This window comes from Geotrypetes seraphini, chromosome 13 (genome assembly GCF_902459505.1).
Source record: "Geotrypetes seraphini chromosome 13, aGeoSer1.1, whole genome shotgun sequence".
Taxonomy (NCBI): Eukaryota; Metazoa; Chordata; class Amphibia; order Gymnophiona; family Dermophiidae; genus Geotrypetes; species Geotrypetes seraphini.
Window position 1 is genome coordinate 16,397,483 of NC_047096.1, and position 27,759 is coordinate 16,425,241.

General features: G+C 43.8%; 1 protein-coding gene and 1 non-coding gene across 4 annotated transcripts in view; one reads left to right on the forward strand and one right to left on the reverse strand.

The window, feature by feature from the left end:
• Positions 1–2,374: 2,374 nt before the first annotated feature.
• KIF21B (kinesin family member 21B) overlaps positions 2,375–27,759 on the forward strand; it is a 113,716-nt gene continuing 88,331 nt past the window's right edge. For all 3 annotated transcript variants that reach the window (XM_033919236.1, XM_033919239.1, XM_033919238.1), the window contains exon 1: positions 2,375–2,672. In XM_033919236.1, coding sequence (XP_033775127.1) covers positions 2,632–2,672 — 41 coding nt within the window. In that variant the 5' untranslated portion in view covers positions 2,375–2,631. The remainder of the gene's footprint in view (positions 2,673–27,759) is intronic.
• Positions 14,716–14,788, reverse strand: TRNAK-UUU. Its single transcript has one exon. It is a non-coding gene; the product is annotated as a tRNA-Lys (tRNA).

The window sequence follows — 27,759 nt, forward strand, 5'->3', positions numbered from 1 at the left end:
CACTGTCCAGAGCCCTTTCATTTAGATATAACTGGAAGTTTATAGTTTGGATTAAAAAATGACAGCCCACCTTTACCTGCTCTTCTATGAAACCGTTCTAGCGGTTTTTAGCATGGAGCCGCGCTGAATGGCCTGCGCTGCTCCTGACGCTCATAGGAACTCAATGAGCATCGGGAGCAACGCGGGCTATTCAGCATGGCTCTCTGCGCTAAAAACTGCTAGCGCAGTTTCGTAGAAGAGGAGGTTAGTCATTTCTGTTCTGTTTGAAGCCCCCTATTATTATGAAAAATTGCCATCTATGATGTGGCCCAATTTCTGATATGGATAAAGGGAAAAAGTCAAATGAACCACCTGAATAAAAATGAAACAGGATTACATGTCCCAGAATGCAAGAGGGCAACATTTATGTTCATTAAAAATTCTTGTTATACTACTATTTCTGCATACCAAGTTAAAAGTGGTTTACACAATTTAAACAGCATAAAAAAGAAAGAACTCCATAATGAAATTTTGCAGAAAATCTCTCCTGCAAAAGATACCAGTGGCGGGGACCCGGCCCAACCGTCCGGGCTCTATAAACATTCAGTTATTGCCAGCAAAGTAGCCGCGCCACTTTTAGTCTCTGGCTCTGACAGACCTCGGTGACATTTTAGCGGTGACGGATCCTAATGCTTTTCCCTCCCTATGCTGAGACGGATCCGTCAGCGCTAAATTATCATCGAGGTCTGTCAGAGCCAGAAACTAACTACAAGTGGCACGGACCTCAGATTTTTAAGGACATGCGGTTTTAGATCCACGAAGTCCGTCAGGTCCGCGTTTTACCCCTTCCCGGATGACCCCTGAGGAAGGCAATCTTTTGCCGAAACACGGCCCATGTAGGGTCAAGGTTCCAGTGTGTATTTTGTTACAACTTTTAATAAAGCATTGTACATTTTTATCTCCATTTTGTGTGACTTTGGACACCCCTGTTTTGCTGTGGAACCCTGGTCCTTTGCCTCTGATTTTGAGCTCACTGCTGGTGCTGTAGTTGTACATTGTGACTAGGTTACCAACATATCTGGTCACCACCAATATTCATCAGCTGGCTGGCTAAGTTCAGCTGCCAGATACACTGCCTAAAAAGCTTTGACTGCTATGACTTAGCTTGCCAATCAATGATTCAGCCAGCCCAAAAAGAAAAACTTGGAAATTCAAAGCCAGTTGTCAGATCCAATGCCTAAATTGTATTTTTGGGTTCACCACAGACTGCGGGCGACAGCTCACTATCTCCAGCAGACTATTGGGCAGAACGGGTGTACATTCTTTTGGAAAACATGCACACTCTTCCAAAAGGGTGTACTTTTCACAAGGACTATGCACTATGCACTATTTGCAAAGAGCATGCTCCATTTCCCAATTGTGCGCACTTGCATACACTAGGCATTGGCAGTTATTTGCATCATCATGGGAAATGTCAAAGATATGCCAAGTCACTGCATGTTATTAACAAATAAACCCAAGAAGACCCCCCCCCCCCATGGCATTTAATGGTTTTTGTTTGCTGGTAATAGTATGCATTCTTTGCAATAAGTGTGCACTATTTGTAGTGTGTCTTCTCTTTCCCAATAGGGCATTGTGTAGGAAGAGTTTGCAAAGAACATGGAATCTGGACAACATCCATTGGGTTTTTTTTTAAATGTATTTATATTTTAAAGGGGAGAGACTCAGCGTGCTTCCTTAGCGAGAGCCCAATCAAGGGTTAATCCCGTGCGGCCCATTTTATTCTGCTCCATTGACCCGGACATGAGGTGGCCACTCACGCTTTGAAAAGCACCTAGCTTATCTTTCGGTTCTCTGATCATAGCTTTCCAAAAGAGGTTTCTTTTTCTTTTTATGTTAACAAATGGGGGGGGGGGGGCGGGGAAGCCGCACATCTCAAGAATCCTTGCTTGACGTCATGGCGGCAGCAGCAGAATTAGCGACTGACCCACTTTCGGGAAAGAAATCTTGATCCAGCGCATTGTCCCTCCCCTGTATATCTATCGTGGTTCATTTCGTATTGCTTGCTGGCTCTGACATCATCCCTCACAGGTAGCGAAGGACCCCCATCGTCCAAAACCCACCCGCGGTCTGTATTCAAAAGCAAGATGACTTTGCAGCCATTTAAACCTGAAGCCCCGCCCCTGACGACAGGAATGGTTGTCGTTCCCTCCTAGGGGCGGAACTACTCCACTACCAGGATAGTCATTGGCTCCTCCTTAAAAAAAAGACTGTAACGTTCCATCCCCGGCGGTCAGGTTAGCTGCTTGCTCCTTCTGGGGGGGGGGCGTAACCCCTTACCTGAAGCTCCGCCCCTGACGGCATGGGTTACTTTTAGTTCCGCTCCAGGGGCGTGGCCTCACCGTTGTAGCTCCGCCTCTTTCTGCCCGCGCTGTGGACGGTGAGCTGATCGAGCTCTGGCTGGGGGCCGGGTTCTGAGGTGCGGTGGGCTGTTGGGCGCTTTCCCCGCTGTCGTGGTAGACTGGCGCAAGAAGCTACGGCGGGTGGACGGATCCCCTGCCCCCCTCGGCCGCTGGGCATGACAGGCCCTCCATTAACCTTACCGTTGCATGCGCAAGGAGTAGGCTGCAGAGATCTGGGAAGGCAAAGGGGATGGCGGCTCCGGGCGATTCCTGTGTCAAGGTGGCTCTGAGGTGAGAATCATGCTGCAGGTGACATAGGGGGGCGGCAGGGGGGAGCACGACAGATCATGCACCGGGCATGAAAGGTGGGCATTATTACAGTACTCTTGCGTAGTCGGGGCACGGTTTGAGGGAAAGCATTTTCAGGGTTTTTTTCTGATTTTCAGTGAGGCTCAGGCAACTCCTCTAATGCGCGCGGAAAATTTGGGGGGTAGGGGGGTATTTTTCTGCCTAGATCGTTTTTCATTATTTTTTTTTTCCTCTCCTTCTCCCAATTTGCAAAGGGCTATGATTTTTATTTTTTTTTTTTCTTCTGTGAGGGATTCTAAAATGTTGCAAAAGAAGGCGAGGAAATCCGGTGGCTCACATGACAGTTGGTGCAATGTAGGGCTGTGTCTGGGTTCCTTTGTTTTCGATTTTGTTTTATTAAAACCTTTCTCGATTGATTGCATTTGCAAAGAAAACGGATTCCTCCACTTAAGGCCCCCGCTCGTGTCCCTCAGGGGCCTCAACCTCTGGACACTTCCTCTTAATATTTTCGATAAACATCCGTTTTCTCTCTCTCAAACCCCCCCCTTTTTTTTTCTACCTTGGCTAATGCACCGAGACAGGTGCTTGCATGTTCTAGAACCTGATTAATTATGGATTTCTTGAATCATTTGCGTTTTCGTTGGATTCGGGTTGTCAGGAAATATCATTTTTAAATCTTTAGCTCTGCAGTTAGCTTGATGGTAATGTCATAGCCATCACAGACTTCAGGGTTTCAATATGGATTGGGGGGGGGGGATGGAGGCTTCCAGACACAATACAAATTTCTCTGGACACAGTGAAGGATCTTGCTCAATATTAAGGAGGTGGCACCCACAAAGTTATCACCTATGTTTTTTCACACAAGTGAGTTCACTTGATCTTATGGGATGCCTACTGACCAAGTCAGACAGACATCATGAGTCTTTTGTTTGAGAGAATGCCTGCCTGTGCTTTTTTAATTTTTTTTACCCCCCCCCCCCACACACACACACACTTTGCTTGCCAAGTGGTGGCAGAGTGTTCCTGAAGGTAGAAATTGGGCTTGATGTGATGTGTCTCTTGAAATGATGGGGATGTCATTGCTTTTAATTATTAGCAAGGCCAAAAGCACATAGGATCTGGTGGAAGGATTGACTGCTAAAGCGTCCCCCCAAAGCTTTAACATATCATCGGGAAAAGGACTTGTATTCAAATTGAATAGAATGTTCATATTTACTTATAGGATATGTAATCTAGAACGTGCTTGGGAAGATGGGTGTTCTAGGTTTTAAAGTGAAAAATAAGGCTTAATTATATCGTCTTCGCCTTTCCCTCAAGAATAGGGTAAGAAGGGGTGGGCAATTGCTAGGCAAAACAGTAGCACCCAGAGTAAGGGTGGGCTGGTTTGTTTGATTGTATATATAGTATATTTATATGTATACATGCTTGATACACTGCTGTTGATGCCATCAGCATAGCATGGTGGTTTACAATGAAGATACTGTATAAGCAAAGTGAAAAAGAAGGAGGGAGAGGAGAAGGCATGTACCCCCTTTCCTTCAGAAGCTTGTGCTCATAGATTTATTCATTCATTCAATTTTCCATACCTTTTTTTCTAGGGAAGCTCAGAATGGTTTATATGAATTTCCCTGTCTGTTCCATTGGGCTCACAATCTATCTAATGTATCTGGGTCAATGGGGGATTAAGTGACTTGCCCAGGGTCACAAGGAGCAATGAGACTGTAGCTCTAACCACTGCACCACTCTAGAAATCAAAATGTAGCAAAAAGTGAGCCAACTATAGGAGAATCAAGCCATTGTGACATCACTGATGCTTAGGTATTGGTGGAATGAGGTATTATGATGTCACAATACCAGCTCTGATTATCAGAGGCTGAAGCTTTTTGCACTATTTATTTATTCATTCATTCTATTTTCTATACTATTATTCCAGGGGAGCTCGGAATGGTTTACATGAATTTATTCAGGCACTCAAGCATTTTGTCCTGGTGGGCTCACAATCTATCTAATGTACCTGGGGCAATGGGGAGGGGTTAAGTGACTTGCCCAGGGTCACAAGGAGCTGTGTGGGTTTGATCTCACAACCTCCGGGCACCGAGGCTGTACCTTTTAATCGCATGTGAAAACCCTTCACAGTCCTGACTGCTTACCTAGTCCTTATGACATGCTTAACGGTAGCTGGCCTGTGATGCGTAGAAGGGAAGCCGGCACTACTGCTTCCTGTGCAGCATCCGTTCTGTGATGAGGCAGCTCTAGGTGTTCGGTGGTGGATCTGTGTGTGAGCATGAGGAAAGCTGCTGCTTCTGCTGCTCCTCCTTTGTGGTACCTTTTCTGCGATGGGGCTGGGTGTATGAAGATACTGTTTTGACACTTGCTTTATCTTTTCTGCGATGGGGGAGGTAGAGGAAAGGGAGGCAGGGGAAGGCAGGCTCCCCCATTCAGTACTGTCAGTCTGTTCCTCTTTTCTAAGTTTCACTTCAGGCTACAGGAGTTAAGATGGGTTACATCATCGTTTGTTAGATAGTATATACATACGGTATCAGGTTAAAATCAGAAGACTTCTTTTTTTAGTTCAAAATTTTTTTTTTATTGGATTTTCATCAAGTAAGGTGAACAAGGAAATAAGTAACAACATACATATACAAGTGATATAGAGGTACAGTATACAGATATATAGCTATCGAGCATTTGTGAAGAAGGACAAAATACAAAGGTGCGTTTTAGCGCACGCACCGGATTAGCGCACACTATAGCGTGCACTAGCCGAAAATCTACTGCCTGCTCAAAAGGTGGCGGTAGCGGCCAGCACGCGCGGCAATTTAGCGCGTGCTATTCCGCGCATTAAGGCCCTAGCGCGGCTTTGTAAAAGGAGCCCTAAGTGTTACAATATTGTAGCAACGGAGACCATGCTAGTGTACGTTTAGACACAGTGCACTTTTTTTCTGCCAAAACTCGGTCATACTTGCAAATCAGGCATAGATTATTCCACCGTGAAAGGCTACTTTAGTCAGATCTTCCCAACAATGAAGAATATTTTTGAATATTTGAATATTTTGAGTTCTAACATTTTTCTAAAAGATTGGGTTACATTAATAGCAATTTTACAGCATAGAGGTAGTTGCAGCATAAATCAGGTCGCACTAGACCAGACATGGGCAACTCCGGTCCTCGAGGGCCGGAATCCAATCGGGTTTTCAGGATTTCCCCAATGAATAGGCATGAGATGTATTTGCATGCACTGCTTTCAATGCATATTCATTGGGGAAATCCTGAAAACCCGATTGGATTCTGGCCCTTGAGGACCGGAGTTGCCCATGTCTGCACTAGACTTATTACCGGGAATTATTTTTGGTTCCATATGTGCCAAATTTTACGGCATAGCCCTGGATTCTCTATAGGGCACTGATATAGACGGCCACCTAAAAAGCGTCTGCTAATCATGTGTCAATCACGTGACAGCACCCTATAGAGAACTGCGCCTCCGTGAAAGATAGGTGCTAGAAATGTTGGCCCGGGTTTTCCGGGCCTTTATTTCTGGCGCCTGTCTTTGTTGTGAATCGCTCCAGCGTAGGCAGTGTAGGCCAGTGTTCTTCAACCACTGGTCCATGGACCAGTGCCGGTCCATAGAAATTTCCTGCCGGTCCACAGGGCCAGCATGTGCATCAGGCCCAAAAAGTGTTCTTCAACCGCCGGTCCACAGTGCGATTGATGCGGCGTTATCTTCGAGCCAGCTCCCTCTTCCTAACTGATTCAGTGCACAAAGCTACGGGCAGCGGCTCCTACGGGCATCCTGCGCCTGAACCGGAAGCCTTCTCTCGGACGTTGCAACGTCAGAGGGAAAGTTCCAGATGAGGTACGGGACGTGCAAGGTGCAATTAGTATTATTATGGGGGCGGGGGCGGGTGGAGATGGACGGGGTCTGGCCCATGACTTAGCCCCGTGTTCTTCAACCGCCGGTTCACGGACTGATGCCGGTCCACAGAATAATTCTTTTATTTCTGCCGGTCCATAGGTGTAAAAAGGTTGAAAAACACTGGTGTAGGCCACCTAATGCCACTTCCGGCATTAGCCATGTCCACTGTGGCGTTCAGCAGCCTACATTTTTGAAAATGGCCAAAAAAGTTAGATGTACTAAGGACCATAACATCTACATAGGTCATTTAAAAAAAATAAAAGATAGATAGTCGGGCTGTTTTGAAAATGCTAAAAGACCTCTAGTGTTCATGGTTGTCTGTTTTTGGAACTAGTCCTGTTGGAACAAAAAGCCCTTACAAACAAAATATCTAGTGTTAGAATTCTTTTTTTCAAAACCCTCTTTTCTCACATATCACAATATAAGGGTTATTGGTCATTAACTTAAAACTTTGAGGGTAAGTTTGTTTTGAAAATGGACATTTTCTCTACTGGATTGCTGGATGTTTTACTAAAACGTACAAATTAGACTTAGGGCTCGTTTTATGAAGGTACGCTAGCGTTTTTAGCGCGCGCTACAATGCCACGTGCGCTAGATGCTGGCGTTAGTATTTTCTGTGTAGCGCAGGGTTAGCGCGCACTAAAAACGCTGGCGTACCTTCGTAAAAGGAGCCCTTAGACATCCTATTGAAAATGCCAAATGCCCCTCCAAGGTCATTCCATGCCTACCATGCTAGGTTTTATCATGCTACACTTGCCTTAATATTTTTGCCATGTCATGTCATACTAGGTTAGCCATGTTATGTTTTGCCATACTATACTCGCCATGCTATGTCGCACCATACCATGTTTTGTCATATTAATGTTTTACTATGCTTTAACTGTTTTGTCATTTTTGCCATGCTATGCTTACCATCACTTTGTATAAATACACCCTTTTATGTATGTAAACTTGTAATCCGTTCTGAGCTCTTCTGGGAGGTTGGGATATAAAACCAGCCAAATAAATAAATTAATTAATAGGTTCCATAGTTTTGTGATTTGGTAATTAAATAAATTACAGTGAATTGTATTATATTTTACCCTTTTCCATAATGAGAATGATAGTATCAAGCGAGCAGAGTTCCGATGTTAGCTGAACTGCCCAGTGAATTTGGGGACACTTTCGGAAGTTTCTCTATACAGGGTTGAATGTTAGACTACATAGTTTAAATTCAATGTGCTTTTCAATTGGGAGCCATTGTAGCTCTTTAAACAATGGATTGACATCATTATATTTGGATCTGAGAATGAGTCTTGCTACATTGGTCTGCATTTATTGGAGTTTATTCATTAATTTCTTTGGGATAACCTGATGGGTGCATTGCAGTAGTCTAGTAGCGGTAGGATGGTTGATTGTACAAGTAGCCTTTAATGTTAGTGGGAAAAAATGTGGTCTGACTCTTCTTAACTGTTGTAGTGTGAAGAATAATTTCTTGATGAGATTGTTGATGTGGTTTTCGAATTTCAGTGAGCTGTCTTAAGATAACTCCTAGTTCTTTCGATGAATTTTCAATATTAAAATTAATTCAGTTTGCTAATTTGATGGAAGATTGGATCAGGTGTGTTTGTAATACAAGCCATAGAAGTTGGGTTTTTTTTTTCCGTTTAGTTTGAGGTGGTAGTTTATTGATAATTTTTGTACTTTATTGAAGGCTTTTGTTAGTTTGGTGGTTTGGTTTACTTGGTTCAGATCGACGGGGATTAGGAGAAAGTTGTCATTTGCAAATGACAATAACCATTCACCTGAGTTTAGGGTGATTGAGTTTAGTGTGGTCATGAAGAGGTTGTATAGCACTGGTGAAATAGGAGATCCTTCTGGTACACCAGACGGGAAAGTCCTTTAGTCGGAGTAGATTCCATCCTTCAGTACTCTGTATCTTCTATTTATAAGGAATCCATGAAACCATTATTGAACAGTTCCTGATATTCTTTATTTGGATATTTTGTTTAGTAGCAGATTGTGATTTACTGTGTCAAATGAGGCAGAGACATCAAATTGCAGTAGCAGTATTTGTTGACCCGTGCTTAAAGCTGATCTTACCCTGGATACTAGGTCTAGGTATGTCTCTGTGCTGTATGAATTTTGGAATCTATGTTGATTGACCTCCATTACCTGGAACATCCACTCTCTGTGGTTTGAAGGGCACCAAATATGCTTCTCACCAGTCCTCGCTGTGAAGGGAATGATATTGAGGAACAAATTAGGGAGGGCCTGTCATGTGCAATAACATGGACTATGTCAATGACTTATCCTATGTCATTAATAAATAAATAAATAAAGCAAAAAACCACAATACACTATGTTTTCCTGTTTACCACTAATAATGCATACTCTTTTTTGAAAGTGTGTGCACTATTTGGAGAGAATGTGCACTTTTGGGAAGAGTGCACACTCTTTTCCTAATAGCACAGAAAAAGAGTGCACAGCAGTGTTCCCTCTAAGTTGTGTGTGTGTGTGTGTGAACATGTCTAGCAACTGAGTACACAAAATCTTTGCTGGCTTTGTTTACTGTGAATATAGGCTATACTGTACATATCAAGTCGAGGCTGAAAACCTACGTACAAAGGGCTCCTTTTACGAAGGTGCGCTAGTGTTTTTATCGCACGCACCAGATTAGCGTGCCCTAGCCGAAAATCTACCGCCTACTCAAAAGGAGGCGGTAGCGTCTAGCGCGCGCTATTCCGCGTTTTAAGGCCCTAGCCCACCTTTGTAAAAGGAGCCCAAAATGTTGTTTTTTTTTTCATGTGCACATATGCCAACAAAAACGAGAGAACATTGGTGCATACTCTTTTTGAAAATGTACGCCCTCGGTCCAAATAGTGCATATACCTTTGAATGAGTGCACACTCATTGACGGTTCCTGTCATGAAAAATGGTCAATAAAGACAAATAAAACGAACAGTCCTGGAAATTACATTACATTACAGATTTCTAGTCCGCCATTACCTTTTGGTTCAAAGCGGATTAGAAAAAGAGTTATGGAAGAAGGGTTACAACGTTAGATCAGAGAAGGTTTCCAAGAGAGGGAAAAGTAGGATCTGGGGTTAGGGAGGGGATGGTAAGAGGGGGGTTAAGCTTTATCATGGTATTAAGCTTTATTAAGGGATTTCTTGAAGAGTATAATTTTTATTTCCTTTCTGAACATCTTGTAGTCTGGGGTTGTTGTCAATAGGTTGGAGACTTGGTTGTCACAAAATAAGAATGTTCTAGCTGCCCATCACTAGAGCGGACTGGCTTAGTAGGCATTAGTATCCGCAGAGCTGTAAACCTCCTTTGTCTTCTAGACCTCTAGCAAATCCTGCTCCTGCCACTTCATTCAGCTAGAAAGCTCATTGGTTGCTCATTGCTCTTGAAATGCTGACAGTGCTCTCTGGCCAGCTGCGTTGGCTGATGCTGTTTGTACGGTAGCCTCTGGCTACTTGCCAAGACAGTAGTCTGAGCTTGCCTCTGTAATAGGTGATAGAGGTCAAAAGAAGTCCTGTATTTTCAGTATAGATTTTCTAGGGTGAAAGAAGGTGGGTGTTTGCAGAATATGACATCCCGCTGAAAGGAATAGATATTTATTATGTCATTCTGTGGCACTCTTGTTTCCCCTTTTAACAGGAAACCCTTGTTTTGGGTTTTTTTTCTCTGCTTCTGAGTACTTTTGACTTCTGCTACTGATGTGATTTCCAACTCTAATCGTGTTTGTAATGCTAAAGACAGCTAAAGACAGAGGAGGGATTTTATCTTACATTTACAAATTCAGAGCCGGGGCTATGTGGCACCCTTAAGCTGGATCAGATATCCCAGCTGTTCCCTGGAGGTTTTAGATACAGTGATTACAAACTGTTTAAGTAAGTGCTTTGGAGACTGGAGGCCCTCTCTGTTGCTTTTCTTCTGCCATAAGGGTTAATTTGTTCTAGTTCTCGTTGTCCTGACTCGGGATGGAGGTAGGGAAGAAGGTGGACCAAAATCTTATGAACGAGAATCAATTGAAATCTCCCTAAAATGAACCCTGACCTTTTCTATTTTAGACTCACATAATGTATTTCGTTTTCTGCTATTGGCTGCTTGATTGTCAATTTGTGTAAGGTGGAGAGATCCAACTACCCCCCCCCCCCCCCCCCACCACACACACACACACACAATGTTAGAGTAGATTGCAAAACAGCCCTACTAAGCTGGATAGACAAATGGAAGAATCATTGGAAACCCCTTCTGGATGTAGTGATAATACTGTTTAATTGTGCTTCTTCATATACAGGGTCACTCACCTCCTAACCTGAAGTGATTACTCTTGGTTTCACATGTAGGGATTTCTCTGTTGAAATAATTAATTGTACACAGATCGTGATTTAACTTTATAACATTTTATTGAAGAAATCCAATAAATATACAATAATATAATACAATAAAATAATCATTACATAATAAATTTACCAAATTAATATTTCATCACATGTCATTCATTTCTTCAAAATAAAATTTTAAAATTACCCATTACAACTATCAATATATTCCCCCTTGTACCTTCCACCCTTCCCTTCCCCCCATTATTTTAGTTTATAACATTTTATTGAAGGAATGTATAAGTATACAAAAATATAATACATATTAAATTCATAACAATTCAATTTATGAAAAAAAAATTGCCAAACAAATTTCAATTATTCCTCCAAAATATATTTCAATATTATCTACTATGAACCTCGATTCATTCCCAAACTCATACTCCTCTTTTTTCAATTCCTCAATTCTCTCCTCCTTCCTTCCCTACCCCCTTTAAATGTATAAACCATAATTAAAGAAATAAAATAACCCAAAAACTAAACCCCCCAAACCAAATGGAAGTTGACAAAAATAAATAATAATAAAACTAAACAACTGGAATTTTAAGTAAATAATCATAGCTTAAATAGTTCTTACATTATGGTTAATGTGCAGTAAGTCTACCTTGGTTCTTCTTACACCAATTCTGTATTTGACTCAGTTGGTTTTCCATTCAGGATTTTTTTGTTGCAAAAATTCTCAATAAAAAATTAAGGTTAAAAGAAATTTCCCTAAAACGTGCATGTTTTTTTTTTTTACAGAAAGGAAATGTATAAGTGTAAATCCCTCCATAAGAGCGACTAAAATGATTGAGGGGTTAGAACTCCTCTCATATGAGGAAAGGCTCAAAAGGTTAGGGCTCTTCAACTTGAAAATGAGACGGTTGAGAGGGGATATGATTGAGGTCTACAAAATGTGGAGTGGTGTAGAGCAGGAAAAAGTGAATCCATTTTTTTACTCCTTGAAAAAGTGCAAAGACTAGGGGACACTCAATGAAGTTACGCGGAATACTTGTGAAACAAATAGGAAGACATATTTTTTTTCACACAATGAATAGTTAAGCTCTGGAACTTGTTGCTGGATGATGTGGTAACAGCAGTTAATGTATCTGAGTTTAGAAAAGGTTTGGACCTGGAGGAAAAGTCATAGTCTGCTACTGAGATAGACATGGGGGAAGCCACTGCTTGCCCTGGGATTGGTAGCATGTAGGGTTTCCAGATTTTTCTTCAGGAAAATCCAGACCCATGGCCACGCCCCCGGGACCGCCTCTGTCTCACCCTATTCCGCCCCTCCAGCTCCACCCCCAGACGGCATCTGCACATGCACGGATGCGACGTCGCCGTGTTGCATTCCTGACGCAATTTTGTCAGGAAGCTTTTCAAAACCCAGACAAAAGGAAGGCATGTCCGGGGAAATCTGGTAACCCTAGTAGCATGGAATCTTGTTACTCTGTGGGATTCCGGAATCTTTATTCTTTGGGGTTCTGGAATCTTGCTGTTCTTTGGGATTCTACCAGGTACTTGTGACCTGGATTGGCCACTGTTGGAAGCGGGATAGTGGGCTGGATGGCCCCTTGGTCTGATCAGGTATGTCTATTCTTATGTAAGTGACACACTATTGGGGAATTCAGTCCAGGTCACTTACTTTCAGATGTTGGGATGTGGTATGCTAAGCACAAATTCTATATTTGCAATTAAATGTCAGAATTTATATGCCAACTTTTAAGCACAGCCGCTTATATCTTGTCAATGGTTGACGTCAATGGTTGACGTCAATGGTTGACGTCTGCACCTAAATGGTACAGTTGTGTGCCTAACTGTTGTTGTCTAATCTTAGTAAGTTAGGGCTGGATTCTTTAAATGGCTCCATCGTCATCAGCCACCTTAAAAATGGCTGCCGATTGCGTGTCAGTCATGCAACGGTGCTGTTTATAGAGTTGCAGCTTTGTGAAAGACAGGTGGCAGAAATGTGGCCTACATTTCGGCTACTAAGGTACTTTATGATACCCAATGCCACACCTACAGTGGCGTTAGGCGATGTGAAGTTCCTCCTTAGCCGTGATTCATCCACCGGTTTTCTGGGCGCCAGTAGGCTCCTGCATTTTTTTTTTAACAATTTTAATTGTTTTAAAATGGATTTTCCCACTTAAGACTGGTACCTAACTTCAAGCACCGTTTATAGAATATGGACCTTAGGGCTCTTTTTTCGGCTTTATCGCACACGACTTTCTATCATGCACTAACCCCCGCGCTAGCCGAAAAACTACCGCCCGCTCAAGAGGAGGCGGTAGCGGCCAGCAGTTTAGCATGCGTTGAACCACTAACGCGGCTTCGTAAATGGAGCCCTTAGTGTTAGGCATGCCTCTAATCTGCCTGTGTCCCTCCCGTGCCCTAAGATTTAGAAAACCCACTAGCGCATGGCCATTAAGACAAGAAATTGAAGGACTTATCATGCAGTAGTTTTGTTTAATTTTTCGGATCTTTCTTGGTTCTTTGATACTAATGTTTTGAAGTTTTTCCTAAAGCAATGTTCTTCAACCACCGGTCCATGGACCGGTGCCGATCCACAAAGATTTCCTGCTGGTCCGTAAAGAATTAGTGTCCCCTACAAGTGCGTGTTCATCTTCCTTTTGGCCTGGCTGGTCCTTATCTTCAGCACCAGCTGCACTTGTTTGCAGGGACAGCGCACAGTGGCTCTTGCACGCTGAACGTGGCTGACCTGGGATGGTAAGGGGGACCGAGTTCACAGGGATGGGATGTGGACTGAGCTGTGGGAATGGGGCGGAGATGGTTTTTTTTTTAAAATTTCAGTCTTAGTAGTTTGCCGGTTCCCAAAATTATTTTTTTATTTTCACCGGTCCATAGGTGTAAAAAGGTTGAAGAATACTGCCCTAAAGTGTTTTCTTTTCTTTTCCTTCTTTTTATATATTTCTGTCATATAAGTAAATATTTTTCTTTGGTACTGTAGTTAGATTCTGAGCCCGTTTGGGAAAGAGAGGGAAGTTTAACGAAACTAATTAGATTATAACTCGATTTGATTGTTTGTAAATCGCTTCGAAGCCTGCGTGGCGATTTAGTGGTATATAAACTCTGCATTATATACCACTAATGATGTTATTATGTTCCTAATAAATAACGCCAATAACCACTAATAATAATTGTGCTAATTTGTCAGTTAACTTACACGCTTAATTATAAGGGCTCCTTTTACGAAGCCGCATTAGCGGCTTTAGCGCGGGCGACTTTTAATCACACGCTAACCCCTGCGCTAGCTGAAAAACTATCGCGTGCTCAAGAGGAGGCGGTGGCGGCTAGCGCGTCCGGCGGTTTAGCACGTGCTATTACGCGCGTTAAACCGCTAACGCGGCTTCGTAAAAGGAGCCCTAAGTTTTTTCTATAATCTGCACACCCAATTTTGCACATTTAAGAGTAAAAATTGTGCACATAAGATTTTTAGACTGGGGGTTACATGTAGCAGGGCAGCGCCATCCAAGTCTGTGCCATGCAGTTATATTCTGCAGCTAGGGTTGATCCTCTTATTCACAGGCCGGCATTGCCCCTAATCCCCGCGAATATAGAGGGTGGGAGTGTACCATAATCATATGCCTATACAAACCAAGATACTGTATAGAAACATAGAAGATGACGGCAGATAAGGGCCATAGCCCATCAGGTCTGCCCACTCTACTGACCCACCCCCAAGTCTTCTATCCTATAGAAACATAAAAGATGAAGGCAGATAAGGGCCAAAAAGCGCGACCGCCCGAACAGGGACTTGAACCCTGGACCCTCAGATTAAAAGTCTGATGCTCTACCGACTGAGCTATCCGGGCGCTTATACTATATATGTGTGCCATGAACCCTAATGAAATAATGTAAATCCTGGACCTCGCCAGGCTCATTGAACTCCTTCTGGGGCATATTAGCAATCCATAAATGCTCATGTAATGTAATATTAGGGTAAACGATGAGAAAATTACTTTCCCAGGGTCACCACAAGTGTCGGTAGCAGAAGTGGAATTTAAACTTTGGTCTCCCGTTGCTACTCTGACCCCTGTTCTACGAATACATTTGTAGCAAAATGTATGTAGCAGATGCAAAAACCAGGGAGCCGAGTGCCAGTATTTGACAGGAATTTGGTTCTTTCTTCAAAAATACTTTCTTTTGTCATTTTTTAAATGAGCCTTTCCTTTTGCAAAGCACCTCTGCGAGCGCAGTGATGATGTCAAGGCTGATATAGCCTCCTATATCAGAAGGGATAAGGGCGCAGTGTGGTGCTTTGAACAGTTATAAAGAACAGTGGTGGGGAACAGGACTAAGAAATTGATTGAACAATGTTGGGGGTAGGGAGCTAGTTTTTCTTCACATATGAGAATGTATATATACACAGTAACACTTTGGATTGCAAGTATCTTGGTTTGCAAGTAAGTGTTTTGCAAGACAAGCAAAACACACACATCACAAATGAGCCGATGGTTCTTCTCTCTCTAACGCTGCGGGAGTGTAGTGACTGTTCTAAACGAGCGAGGTCTTACAATACAAGTGCATACAGTATTTTGTATTAAAATTTTTGGGGTTATGGAACGAATTGTCTGATTTTCCATTATTTCCTATGGGGAAATTTGCTTTGATATACGGGCGCTTTGGATTACAAGCATGCTACTCGAATGAATTATGCTTGCAAACTAAGGTTTTACTGTATATGTTTATCGACAGTGGTAAGAACTGCAGAGAGAAACCCTTGCTCCTTACCTGTCATGGTGTAGCATTCTGTGATCTTAAATGTTGTGCTTTATCATAAGAACATATGAATTTTCACTGCTGGGTCAGACCAGTGGTCCATCGTGCCCAGCAGTCCGCTCACTCAGCTGCCCTTAGGTCAAATACCAGTGTCCTATTTGAGTCTAGCCTTACCTGCTTACGTTCTGGTTCAGCAGGAACTTATCTAACCCTTTCTTGAATCCCTGTGAAAGGTCACTTGGACACACAAAGTCAGAGGCGTGAAGAAAGTACAAGAGATTTATTACGGTATACCGGACTCTAGTGCAGTTAATAGCCTGCCTACTAGAGTGTCAGAAACAGGAAATACACGGACTTTTATGCCCTTTTCGCAAACTAATATATGCAAAAACTACAATTTTCATTTGTTACTTCTATAACTTTTCTACAATTATTATTGGTCCTAAACTCACACTAGCAGGTCACTTATCTAACTCTTACAGTTCTAAATGTTAAATGTACAGAAGAGCAGGGTACATCATGGCTCAAACTCTTATCTATTTAGCTTACAATGTGGTAAGGCAGGGACATACATTTTAGGCAGATGAAGTCAATAGATTGTACACTGTTTTCAGCTATGTAGGCCAGAGCAATATTTTAAACAACAGTTAACCATTTCATGACCCTATACCTGGAGGGTGCTTTCCCCTATAACAGCCTCTGGAAGCGCGTTCCAGAAAAGCAAGCTGTGGCATTGCCGCTGATCTCATGATTTGGGACGCATCCTTGCCCAGAAAAGAGGAAGAGCAGGAAGGTTGATTACCCTAGTAAAAGTTTACTCAGGAGCTGAAGCTTACAGATATGACTTAAGGTTAGAAGCATCCAACCTTTTTCAGCAGTTGGCCTTATAACCAGAGAAATGCAGAATGCGATGCATACGCCTCATCCCTACCCCCTTCTCCTTTTAGATTTTTTTTTTCCACTTAACCTTTCCCCTCCAGGTTTTTCCCTCCTTTCCACTTTCCTCTTATTCCCTGCTAGCTCCTCCCTCCAAGCCATTGGCCTCTTTCTCTCCCACTTTCCTCTTTCTCCTCTTCTTTCTTTCACACCCGTCATCTCCCTCTTCTTTTCTTCAGTTTTTCTCAGTTTGTTGGGGCTTATTACAATGGACAGTGTAGCAGCAAGGACAGCTCTCTCTTCCCCCCCACACACCTTAGTGCTTCCCGTACAATCAGGACCCATTAGAAGGGGGATGGGGGAGAAGTGGAGGTCAAGGTTGGGAGGATGTACTGTATTTACTGTGTACCTACACTACTACTCTGCCCTTACTGCCAAAAATCTAACTGTTAGGCAGATGTGAAGCAATGTTTGGTACAAGAAGCATCAGTGGTTGTTCCAGCCTGTTCCTATCCTGCAGCCCTTGCATGGTCTATGGCAGTGGTCTCAAACTCAAACCCTTTGCAGGGCCACATTTTGGACTTGTAGGTACATGGAGGGCTGCAGAAAAAAATAGTTAATGTCTTATTAAAGAAATGACAATTTTGCATGAGGTAAAACTCTATAGTTTATACCGTAAATCTTTCCTTTTGGCTAAGTCTTAATAATAATATTGTCATTTATAGCTAAAGAAACATATGATCAAGAAACTGTTTTATTTTACTTTTGTGATTATGATAAACATACTGAGGGCCTCAAAATAGTACCTGGCGGGCCGCATGTGGCCCCTGGGCTGCGAGTTTGAGACCACTGGTCTACGGCCTCCCTCTTGCTTCTCAGCTGCTAAGAATCCCCCGTCCTATTTTGAATTCAAAATCCTTGTTCTTTGTCTCTGAAGAAATGCTTCCTGGGTCCTGCCCCTGGTTGAAATGGTGCCCCCCCCCCCAGCATAAGATTCATCTCATCCCATGTATTTTGTGGCATGGGTCTCCTTCCCATGACATGACATTCTATACAAAAAAAGTTTAGATAGCTGGGCACCCTAAAACAAACCAGCACCCAATTTCTCACTCTTTTTAAAGAAATCCAAATATAAAAATTGCACTTCCCGTCGGTGGCTGGAGGCGGCCGGAAATGGCATTTGGGGAAGGAAATTGAGTCAGGCTGAAGCTTATTTGAAAGCTTTGAACCTCAGGCCCTCAGTTCCTGTATAAACACAGGCACCGTGACCTTTCTTAACCTGTTAATCTCACACTGCCTCTGCTTCTGATATCTCACGCTCCAGATGTGAAATAACAAGAGCCACACAGACAGCAGAACCTGGGCCTGGCTCTGGGGTTTGTTTAAACGATTTTTAAAAAGAAATGGTTACATTGTGGAGCTCTGAGTTTCAGATCACCATGAGCTGTTTGTTCACCCCTGATTTGCTGACCTTCACCTTGTAAGAGAGCCTGGGAATGGAGGTTACAAAACTCGGACCAGATTATATGTATTCCATGGGCTGGAGTTGAACCGGCAGTGCAGTATGTCTAGTTACAGAAAGTAGAAAAGTGGTTTTCCTGCCAATGTCTGCCAGACAGGAATAGCTTTATAGGTGTATGAAGAGAGATGATATCTTGTGAAGCCGTTCAGTTTTATTCTGCATGAGAATAGTGCATGTGAACTGCTGGAATAAACGGGTAGGAAATGTAGCTCTAGTCTTTCCCCCCATCTAGGGTTACCAGATTTTCCCGAAGGAAAATACGGACCCATTGTCATGCCCCAGGCCCGCCTAGGCCCACCCGTGTCCCGCCCCATCCCCGCCCCCCTTAACCTGTTTGTGCGTCGGGACAGCATGAACTCAGATGCCGTCCCAACGTTGGAAGTATTTCGAAACCCGGACAAAGGAGGACTTCTCTGGGGAAATCCAGACGTCTGGTAACCCCACCCCCACTACATGCGCCATTTTATCTTTTTTTAAAATTACCTTTCTCTATACTTTTTCAATTTCTCTGCTCTTTATTTTGAGAAGGGGTGACCAGAACTGCAAACAGTATGGAAAAAAAAAAAAATGGTCCCTGCTTGAATGAGCTTACAATCTAACTTGGACCGGCAGACATGACATATAGGGTTGGGGATGCATAACACAAGGTGAGAGAAGTTAGGAGTTGAAAGCTGTCTTGAAGAGGGGGGCTTTTAACTTGGACTTGAACGCTGTCAGAGACAGAGCAGAAGAAGCCCAAAGGTTTATTATTTAGTAAAATTTGTAGCTTTTGGATTAAGATATAAGATTTGAATCTTTTTAATACTTTGTGAACCAAAACCAGCCCAGCCGAGAATGCTGAAACAATACTGCCATTCTGTTCTATCAAAAGCCTTCTTGGCATCTTGGAGATAAGCTATTAATTTGACCACATGTGAGTTAGCCTAGGGCCAGGGGTAGGCAATTCCGGTCCTCGAGAGCCGGAGCCAGGTCAGGTTTTCCCCAATGAATATGCATGAGATCTATTTGCATACAATGAAAGCAGTGCATGCAAATAGATCTCATGCATATTCATTGGGGAAATCCTGAAAGCCCGACTGGATTCCGGCCCTCCAGGAGGGACTTTGACACCCCTGCCTTAGAGTTACAGTACATCATAAAGAGCCACAACAGATAAAACCATTTTGATCCCAATGTATAAGATTGGATAGAACGTCTAATAACCTATTGATTATAATTTTTGCTATCTTTGATGAAATCCAAAGCCTGCCACTGAATCCTGTATCCATTTGGCTTTAGTCCATTTCACTCCAGATAATGTCCCATCATTCTTTAGAACCCAGTTAAATTTTCTCACTCGATCGGGTCCTGCACATCCAGTACGTGTACAATTAACAGACAAGCTGTGAAATTTGGGGCTTATATTCATATACTTTTTCCCCCATTTGCCTTTGGAAAAGGATGCAGATACTGATCAACTGTGTCCAGCTCTCTCCTTCCCATAGGAGCAGCTGTGCCTGAGTCACAAGACCCTCTCGCGCTTGCACCCCCTCCTTTTTCTTTCTCAAGAAAATGCCTCTTGGGCTTTGCTCTTTTAATTTAAGAACAGGGCCTGTTTTGACAGCATGTGGTGAGGAATATTCTCTTTGGGATCGGAGGCAGCGCTTGCTGAGATAAGAGGTCTATCTCCTGCGTTATAACCTGGGGGTGACGAGCTCACGATGCACATAATAGCAGCCTCTCTGTAAAATTTCAGTTGCCTTGAGGTTCATTCTGATAAAATGATCTTTGTATTATTTAATGGCTATTTGAAAGCGCCCCCCTTCCCACACACGCACACTTTTCCAGTAAGATCTCTCTCTGCGTCTTTCTGTTTCCTTTGAATACCTTCGATGTAGCCTGGATTAGAGTCTCCCAAATTTGAACACAGATTTTTATATTCACCTGTTCTCAGAAACTAAATGGGGTAGGCCTGGTTAGTGTGTGGATGGGAGAAATATACTAAAAATACAAGGGTGTCCAGCCTTTTGGCATCCCTGGGCCGCATTGGCTGAAAAAAAATGTTTCAGGGGCCGCGCAAATGCTGCAACAAGACAGAGGAGGAAGCCGGCAAGACAGTAAACACCCGGGGGGCAGCAGAGGAAAACACTGCATCGCCCTCGACTGGGGCTGCACAAAATACTTCACAGGGGCACATGCGGACCTCAGGCCGCAGGTTGGACACCCCTGCTTTAATATAACGTGAACAATCCAAAATGCTAAATAGAATTAGCCAAGATAAAAATATATACATATGTTCTTCATAGTACTGTGTTTCCCCGAAAATAAGTCCTACCCCCAAAATAAGCCCTAGTCTCTGGATTTGCCGGTAGCAGCGCTTCCCTCTGCCCCTGCCGCACAGCCGAACCCCCCCGCTGACCTTCCCATCTTTCCATCCCTCCCTCCCATCCGAACCCCCACCAACCCTCCGACCACGAGACCTACATACCTCCCTCCACAGAGCAACGTCAGCAGCACTCTAAACAGGCTGCTTAGTGGTCTTCTCCCGCTGGGGCATTCCCTCTGCCGCATCACTGATGATGTCATCAGCAACATGGCGCATGGAAGGCCCCAGCGGGAGAAGACCACAAACCAGCCTGTTTAGAGTGCTGCTGACGTTGCTCTGTGAAGGGAGGTATGCAGGTCTCGTGGTCGGAGGGTTGGTGGGGGTTCGGATGGGAGGGAGAGATGGAAAGATGGGAGGGTCAGCGGGGGTTTGGCTGCACGGTGGGGGAGGGGCTGCTCAAGGGTTCTGCTGCACGGAAGGGACAGATAGAAGATGTGCAAGGGTTCTGCACAGGGGTATGGGAGGGAGGGATAGAAAAATGCTGCAGAGGGAAGGCACAAGGGGATGGGTGAGAGGGGAGGAAAGGCGCTGCACATGTGGGGGAGAGAAAGGAAAGAGGAAGAATTGGGGTGAAGGAGAGGAAGGGAGAGATGATCATTGTACATGAAAAAAATAAAACCTACCCCCAAAATAAGCCCTAGTGCGTTTTTTAGGCCCAAAATTAATATAAGACCCTGTCTTATTTTCGGGGAAATATGGTATCTTACCTACACAAAACTATCTGAGCCTAGAAGTTTTATCAGCCCAAGCAGGAGCTGAGGAAATGAATGCTTTCCCTCAGATTCCATATAAGGGCTAGATTCACAAACCTTCCCGATCGGGCTCGATCCAGGCAGGTCCAATGAATTCACGAAGCGCCAATATGCAGATGGGGGGTGATCGGAGGAACGCCCCCATCTGCCTTCCCCGATTGCTTCATAGATGGTCTGCGCATGCTCTGGATCTCAGGGCCGGCATAGATTTTTTTTTTTTTTTAAAGCGTTCGTTTTAATGGAGCCCATGGTTTTAACTCGCTTAAGCCCGCGGGTTAAAACCACGGGCTTGCAGTGCGGGGAAGGGAGGCAGGCAGCATGTTTGGGACTGCAGGATAGGGGCTGACAAGCAGAGAGCAGGGCGGCAGAAGGCAGGGCAGCCGGAAAGGGCTTCAGCGACTTGTCCTCAGCAGTCGCTGTTTTTTGATCGGCCAGCCCAGTCGGTGTTGCAGGGGTTTCTTTAGTGAATTGAGTCCCTGCCTACTTTGCATGTCGTTGCCCTCATTTGCATGCGCGGATTGGAGGATGGTCAGAAGAGAGGTAAGTGAATTGGGCCGGGGTCGCAAACCGATCGGTACACGATCGGTTTGCTTATTGAATTTGGGCCTAAGTGACCTGAATTTGGGCATGGAGCCCAGATGCGCGCACAAATTAATTAGGCAATTGGGTGCTAATAACCAATTGCTATTAATTGAAGTTAATTGACACAACTTGGGGGAAAGACTTACGGTACTTATCCCCAGGTTAACAGGGGGCTCAAGGTAAGGGTAAAGGGGATGGGACTTGATATACTGCGTTTGCTGTGTGGTTTACACAATCAGAGCAGTTTAGATGGGGCAATGGAGTGCCCCGAGTCACAAGGAGCTGCAGTGGGAATCAAGCTCGCAATCGCAACCTTGGGGTGCTGAGACAGCTGCTCTAACCACTAGGCCACGCCTCCACTCCTTAAGTCCAGGGCTCAGTCCATCATCTTCCTAACCTCTCCCCCCCCCAACAATCCTGCTGCATCCAAGCAAACAAAAGCGTAACAAAGGATTCAAGCTGCAGTCTAGCCTGCACTGCTGATGGCTCTGCATTTCCTGCCTCTTCTGATGTGTACTTCCTGTTTTTGTGGGGTGGTACAGTGTCTCTCAAACTTTTTTTTTTTTTTTTAGCTCTAGTACACTAAACAGAGCAAATGTTTTCGTAGCACATTATAACTGAAGTTATAAAATTGCAAAAATCAACAAAAAATTACATTTGAGAGTTATTTATTTAAAGTTCTTTAATGTATGTATGGGGTAATTGTAACAACGGTGAAACTAAAGCAGATAGAATCAAATTGCTGATCAATGCAACGGATGTGCTTGTTTTTGAGTGCAAATGAACTCAAAACACGGCTTGATAGTCGACAAGCAAATACGCATTTCATCATCTACCATCTGTGAGAGCTGAAAATTCAAGTTTGCAAAGAAGATCCGAATGGTAACAAAGCTAGAAAATTCAAGTTAGGATAACTACTGCATAAAAGTTTTCAAGGACCAATCACGTGAAAGAATGATGCTTGTCTGGGCGGTTCTATCGTTACCCACACAGACGCTCATAACATTGACAAGACTCTTGCGTATGTGATGTACATGTCATCTATTCTAGCGTATACTTATGAAGGGAATTTAAAAAAATAAAATAAAATTCTGGAATCTCTCGGGGCACACCACTGTGCCCTGGCACATAGTTTGAGAGACACTGGCTTAGGCAGTAGCTCCATGACTTTATTCGGCCCTTTTCACTGGGAAGCAGCTTGGCTGGCAGAGAGATAAAGAAGCAGTGCTGCTGGATTTGGGAGCTAAGGTGGTTCATCCCAGAAAGGTTTGCCCCTGGGGATAAGTTGCAAAAGAATCTATCTACTTTTTTGAGATCATACTCTAGCTCAGTGTTCTTCAACCACCAGTCCATGGACCAGTGCCGGTCCACAGAAATTTCCTGCCGGTCCACAGGGCCAGCACATGCATCAGGCCCAAAACAGTGTTCTTCAACCGCCGGTCCACGGTGCGATCGATGCAGCGTTATCTTCGAGCCAGCTCCTTCTTCCTAACTGATTCAGTGCACAAAGCCACGGGCCGTGGCTCCTACGAGCATCCTGCGCCTGAACCGCAACGTCAGAGGGAAGGCTTCCAGATGAGGCACGGGACGTGCAAGGTGCAATTAGTACTATTATGGGGGTGGGGTCTGGGGTGGAGATTGGGTAGAGATGGGCAGGGTCTGGCCCACGACTTAGCCCAGTGTTCTTCAACTGCCGGTCCACGGACCGATGCCGGTCCACAGAATAAATCTTTTATTTTTGCTGGTCCATAGGTGTAAAAAGGTTGAAAAACACTGCTCTAGCTTACAAGTGAGCTTCAGTCCTGTCATGAGATGTACAGATCTAACCTGTGCTATTTGAGCGTTTCTGTGCTTGATAGGTGTGATATATGATCTTTGTTAGATGGGGATGTTCTGTTATGATTTTTTTAAAATTACTTGCTGTTATTTTATTAGAGATTATTTATGCTGTGTTGTTTCGTTTTTCTTATGTGTTCACAGTGTATTTTATTATGTATGTTTATTTGTGTCCTTCATAGAATTGCTGGATATTCGGGATATAAATTTTTTAAAATAAATTTAAATAAATAAACCTGTTCACAGGTTGTCCTATGATTGCCTAATCTGTGCATTACTTTGTTAGAGTTCTGTCTGACTGTTTTCCCTGAGGAGGGGGTAGGTTCCAGGATCATCCTAAACCAGGAATGTGTCCTGTGCTGGTCACCCTCAAGTGCGCCCACCCCACTCATTGTATCAAGTGACTGTTGATGGAAACAGAAGACTAGGCATGATGGGCCTGGAATGCGTTTCCAGAGGATGTGGCAAGAGCGATTAATGTAGCTGGTTTAAAAAAAAGTTTGGTCAAGTTCTTGGAGGAAAAGTTCATAAACTGCTATTGAGACAGATATGGGAGAAGCCACTGCTTGCCTTGGATCGGTGGCATGGAATGCTGCTACTATTTGGGGTTTTTGTCAGATACTTGTGACTCGGATTGTCCCAGTTAGGCTATTCTTATTACCCAGGGGTGTCCAATGTCGGTCCTCGAGGGCCGCAATCCAGTCGGGTTTTCAGGATTTCCCCAATGAATATGCATGAGATCTATTAGCATACAATGAAAGCAGTGCATGCAAATAGACCTCATGTATATTCATTGGGGAAATCCTGAAAATCCGACTGGACTGCGGCCCTCGAGGACCGACATTGGACACCCCTGGTATAACCCCATAAGAACATAAGAATAGCCATACTTGGTTAGGCCAATGGTCCATCTAGTCCAGGGGTAGGGAACTCCAGTCCTCGAGAGCCGTATTCCAGTCGGGTTTTCAGGATTTCCCCAGTGAATATGCATTGAAAGCAGTGCATGCAAATAGATCTCATGCATATTCATTGGGGAAATCCTGAAAACCTGACTGGAATACGGCTCTCGAGGACCGGAGTTCCCTACCCTTGATCTAGTCCTTTGTCATTTCTTCACAGTGGCCAATCCAGGTCACAAGTACCTGGCAAAAAAACCTGAAATATTAGCAACATTCCATGCTACCGGTCCCAGGGCAAGCAGCGGCTTCCTCTATATTTGGCTGTTCTTATAAAAGAGGCAGATACATCGCAGGGAGCACTCATACTCTAATCTGTTCATTGTCTATTGTTTCACTTAATGCTGTGTATGTCTGTTGTAATCCACCTAGAACTTTGGATGGTGTGGAATAGAAATGTAGAAAATAAATAATCGTGGCATGGAATGTTGCGACTCCTTGGGTTTTGGCCAGGTACTATGAATCCTGGATTGGCCACTGTGGAGACAGACTACTGGGCTTGATGGACTATTGGACTGACCCAGTAAGGCTATTCTTATGTTCTTACGTGAGCCAAGTATAGAACATTTAAGCCATTGTAACATCACTGATGAGGTTGGCTCTGAGGCACTGTGGAATGAGGCATTATGACATCACAATCTCAGCTCTGGAATGTTGCTCTCATTGGGGTTCCAGAATCTGGCTATTCTTTGAGATGCTGGAATGTTGCTACGGTGTCAGGTCAAAAGCGCGCCGGGACAAAGGCGCGCCCAGACAATTGAGCGCAGCGCGCACCGCCGCGCCGCTCTAAATTACTGTTTTTAGTGCTCCTACGGGGGGGAGTGGGGGGAACCCCCCCACTTTACTTAATAGACATCACGCCGCGTTGTGGGGGGGTGTGGGGTTGTAACCCCCCACATTTTACTGAAAACTTCACTTTTTCCCTGTTTTTAGGGAAAAAGTTCAGTTTACAGTAAAATGTGGAGGGTTACAACCCCCCAAACCCCCCATAACGCCGGCGCGATGTCCATTAAGTAAACTGGGGGGGTTCCCCAACAAACCCCCCCGTCGGAGCCCCTAAAAACTGTAATTTAGAGCGGTGCGGCGGCACGCGCTGCGCTCAATTGTCAGCGCGTGCTTTTGTCTTTCACGCCGTTGTCTATGAACCGTTGCTACTCCTTGGGTTTTGGGCTTGATGGACCATTGGTCCGACCCAGTGTCAAAATATGTTCAGTTTCATCAGCGTGTATATTGGCCATGTGTATCTGGCAGTGGAAAATGCTTTATGATGAAAGGTTTTAGCTTTTTAGTTTTGATATTTTTATGTGCTTTGGAGTTTCAGGAGATTTGAGTGTTTGAGGCTTATGATAGATGCACGAATAGACTGTAGCTACTCATCACAAATGTCAGTTTTTTGTGCTGATATCTGTTTATCTTAAGCTTGACGGCCTCATCCTGGATCGCTTATCTGCACGATCTGCTGCCTCTGAAGCCGCCTTGCACCTGTTGAGGCTTCAAAGTGTGCTGCCTTTTATTTTCTGAGAGAGGGGCATTTAGAAAGGAAGAAGCGCATCTGTTACATGGCTGTTAATTCCCCATCCTTCATGTGAATTTCTAATTTGCCCTCCTGCTGATTCTGGGGGTTGGTCTTGCAACGCCCCCTTCACAGCTGCAAGTCAACTCTATAACTATGGTCATCCTATTTGAGGGGAAGAGCTTAAATACTCTTTTAAGAGAATTTGCTTTTTAGATTTAGTTTTCCACTTTTCCGGGTCTGAGCTCAAGTATATATTCAGGTACATCTATTAATTTCCTGTTCTGAAAGTGTCATGATTTGCTCAAGGTCACAAGGACTGTCAGCGAGAGAAATGCATTTGGACTTTGCTGCCTGGTTCTCAGCTGGCTGCTCTAACCACTAGGCCATTCCTCCACATGTGCTGACCTCTGAAAATGCTGATTCTGGTTTCCTCTGGCATGTTGTCTGTGCATTCTATATAAATATACAGGGTGTCCACAAAGTCTCTTTACAATTTCAAGATTTTATTAAAAAAACAAATGAATAAACAAATCTGTGGAACTTATTACAAAATGAGGAGTAGATAGTGAAGTTGTTGGGTTTTATTTTTTTTGCCTCCTTTAATACACCTCTATAAGGATGGATTTGAAAGAGAACGAGCAAAGGATTGTCTCGACGTTTTCCTCCGATATTCTTTGTCATCCACTCCTTTCTTTATCCAACACAGCCCCGTCTCCATAAATTTCTTGTGCCGTGCACGAATTGACAGATGTGACGGTGGATGTTTTCCGTACTTAGTCCTGTAGTTTCGCCGATTCTGCATATCCGATTTTGTTTCAATAAACCACGCTACACATTGTGCCTTTTCTTGAGGTGTAGCCATTTTTTTAATAGGGGTTTATTCAACAGCCTCTTTCATCAACAGAGTGCCTGAAATACCCAATTGCAATGTGATTACAAACTTTGATAATGACTGAGTACATAGGACAAATTTGATTAACATATCTCATCAATTGCCTTTTTAGTAATTTTTTGAAATTGTAAAGAGACTTTGTGGACACCCTGTATCACTATCTTCTTCCCAACATTTGCATATATTACCATACCTATGTGTGGCACAGTGGTTAAAGCTACAGCCTCAGCACCCTGGTGTTGTGGGTTCAAACCCACGCTGCTCCTTGTGACCCTGGGCAAGACACTTAATCCCCTCCCATTGCCCCAGGTACGTTAGAAAGATTGTGAGCCCGCTGTGACAGACAGAGAAAAAGTACCTGAATAAATTCATATAAACCATTCTGAGCTCTCCTGGGTGAAAGGTATAGAAAATTGAATAAGTAAATAGTGTGAAACGTTTCAGCCTCTGACAACCAGAGCTGGTATTGTGATGTCATAATGCCTCATTCCACCAGTAAGAGCCAACCTCATCAGTGATGTCACAATGGCTTGATTGTCCTATACTTGGCTCATTGTTACCACATTTTGATTTCTAGAGTGTCACAGTGGTTAAAGCTACAGCCTCAGCACCCTGAGGTTGTCGGTTCAAACCCACGCTGCTCCTTGTGACCCTGGGCAAGCCACTTAATCCCCCCATTGCCCCAGGTACATTAAATAGATTGTGAGCCCACTGTGACAGACAGGGAAAAATGCTCGAGTACCTGAATAAATTCATGTAAACCGTTC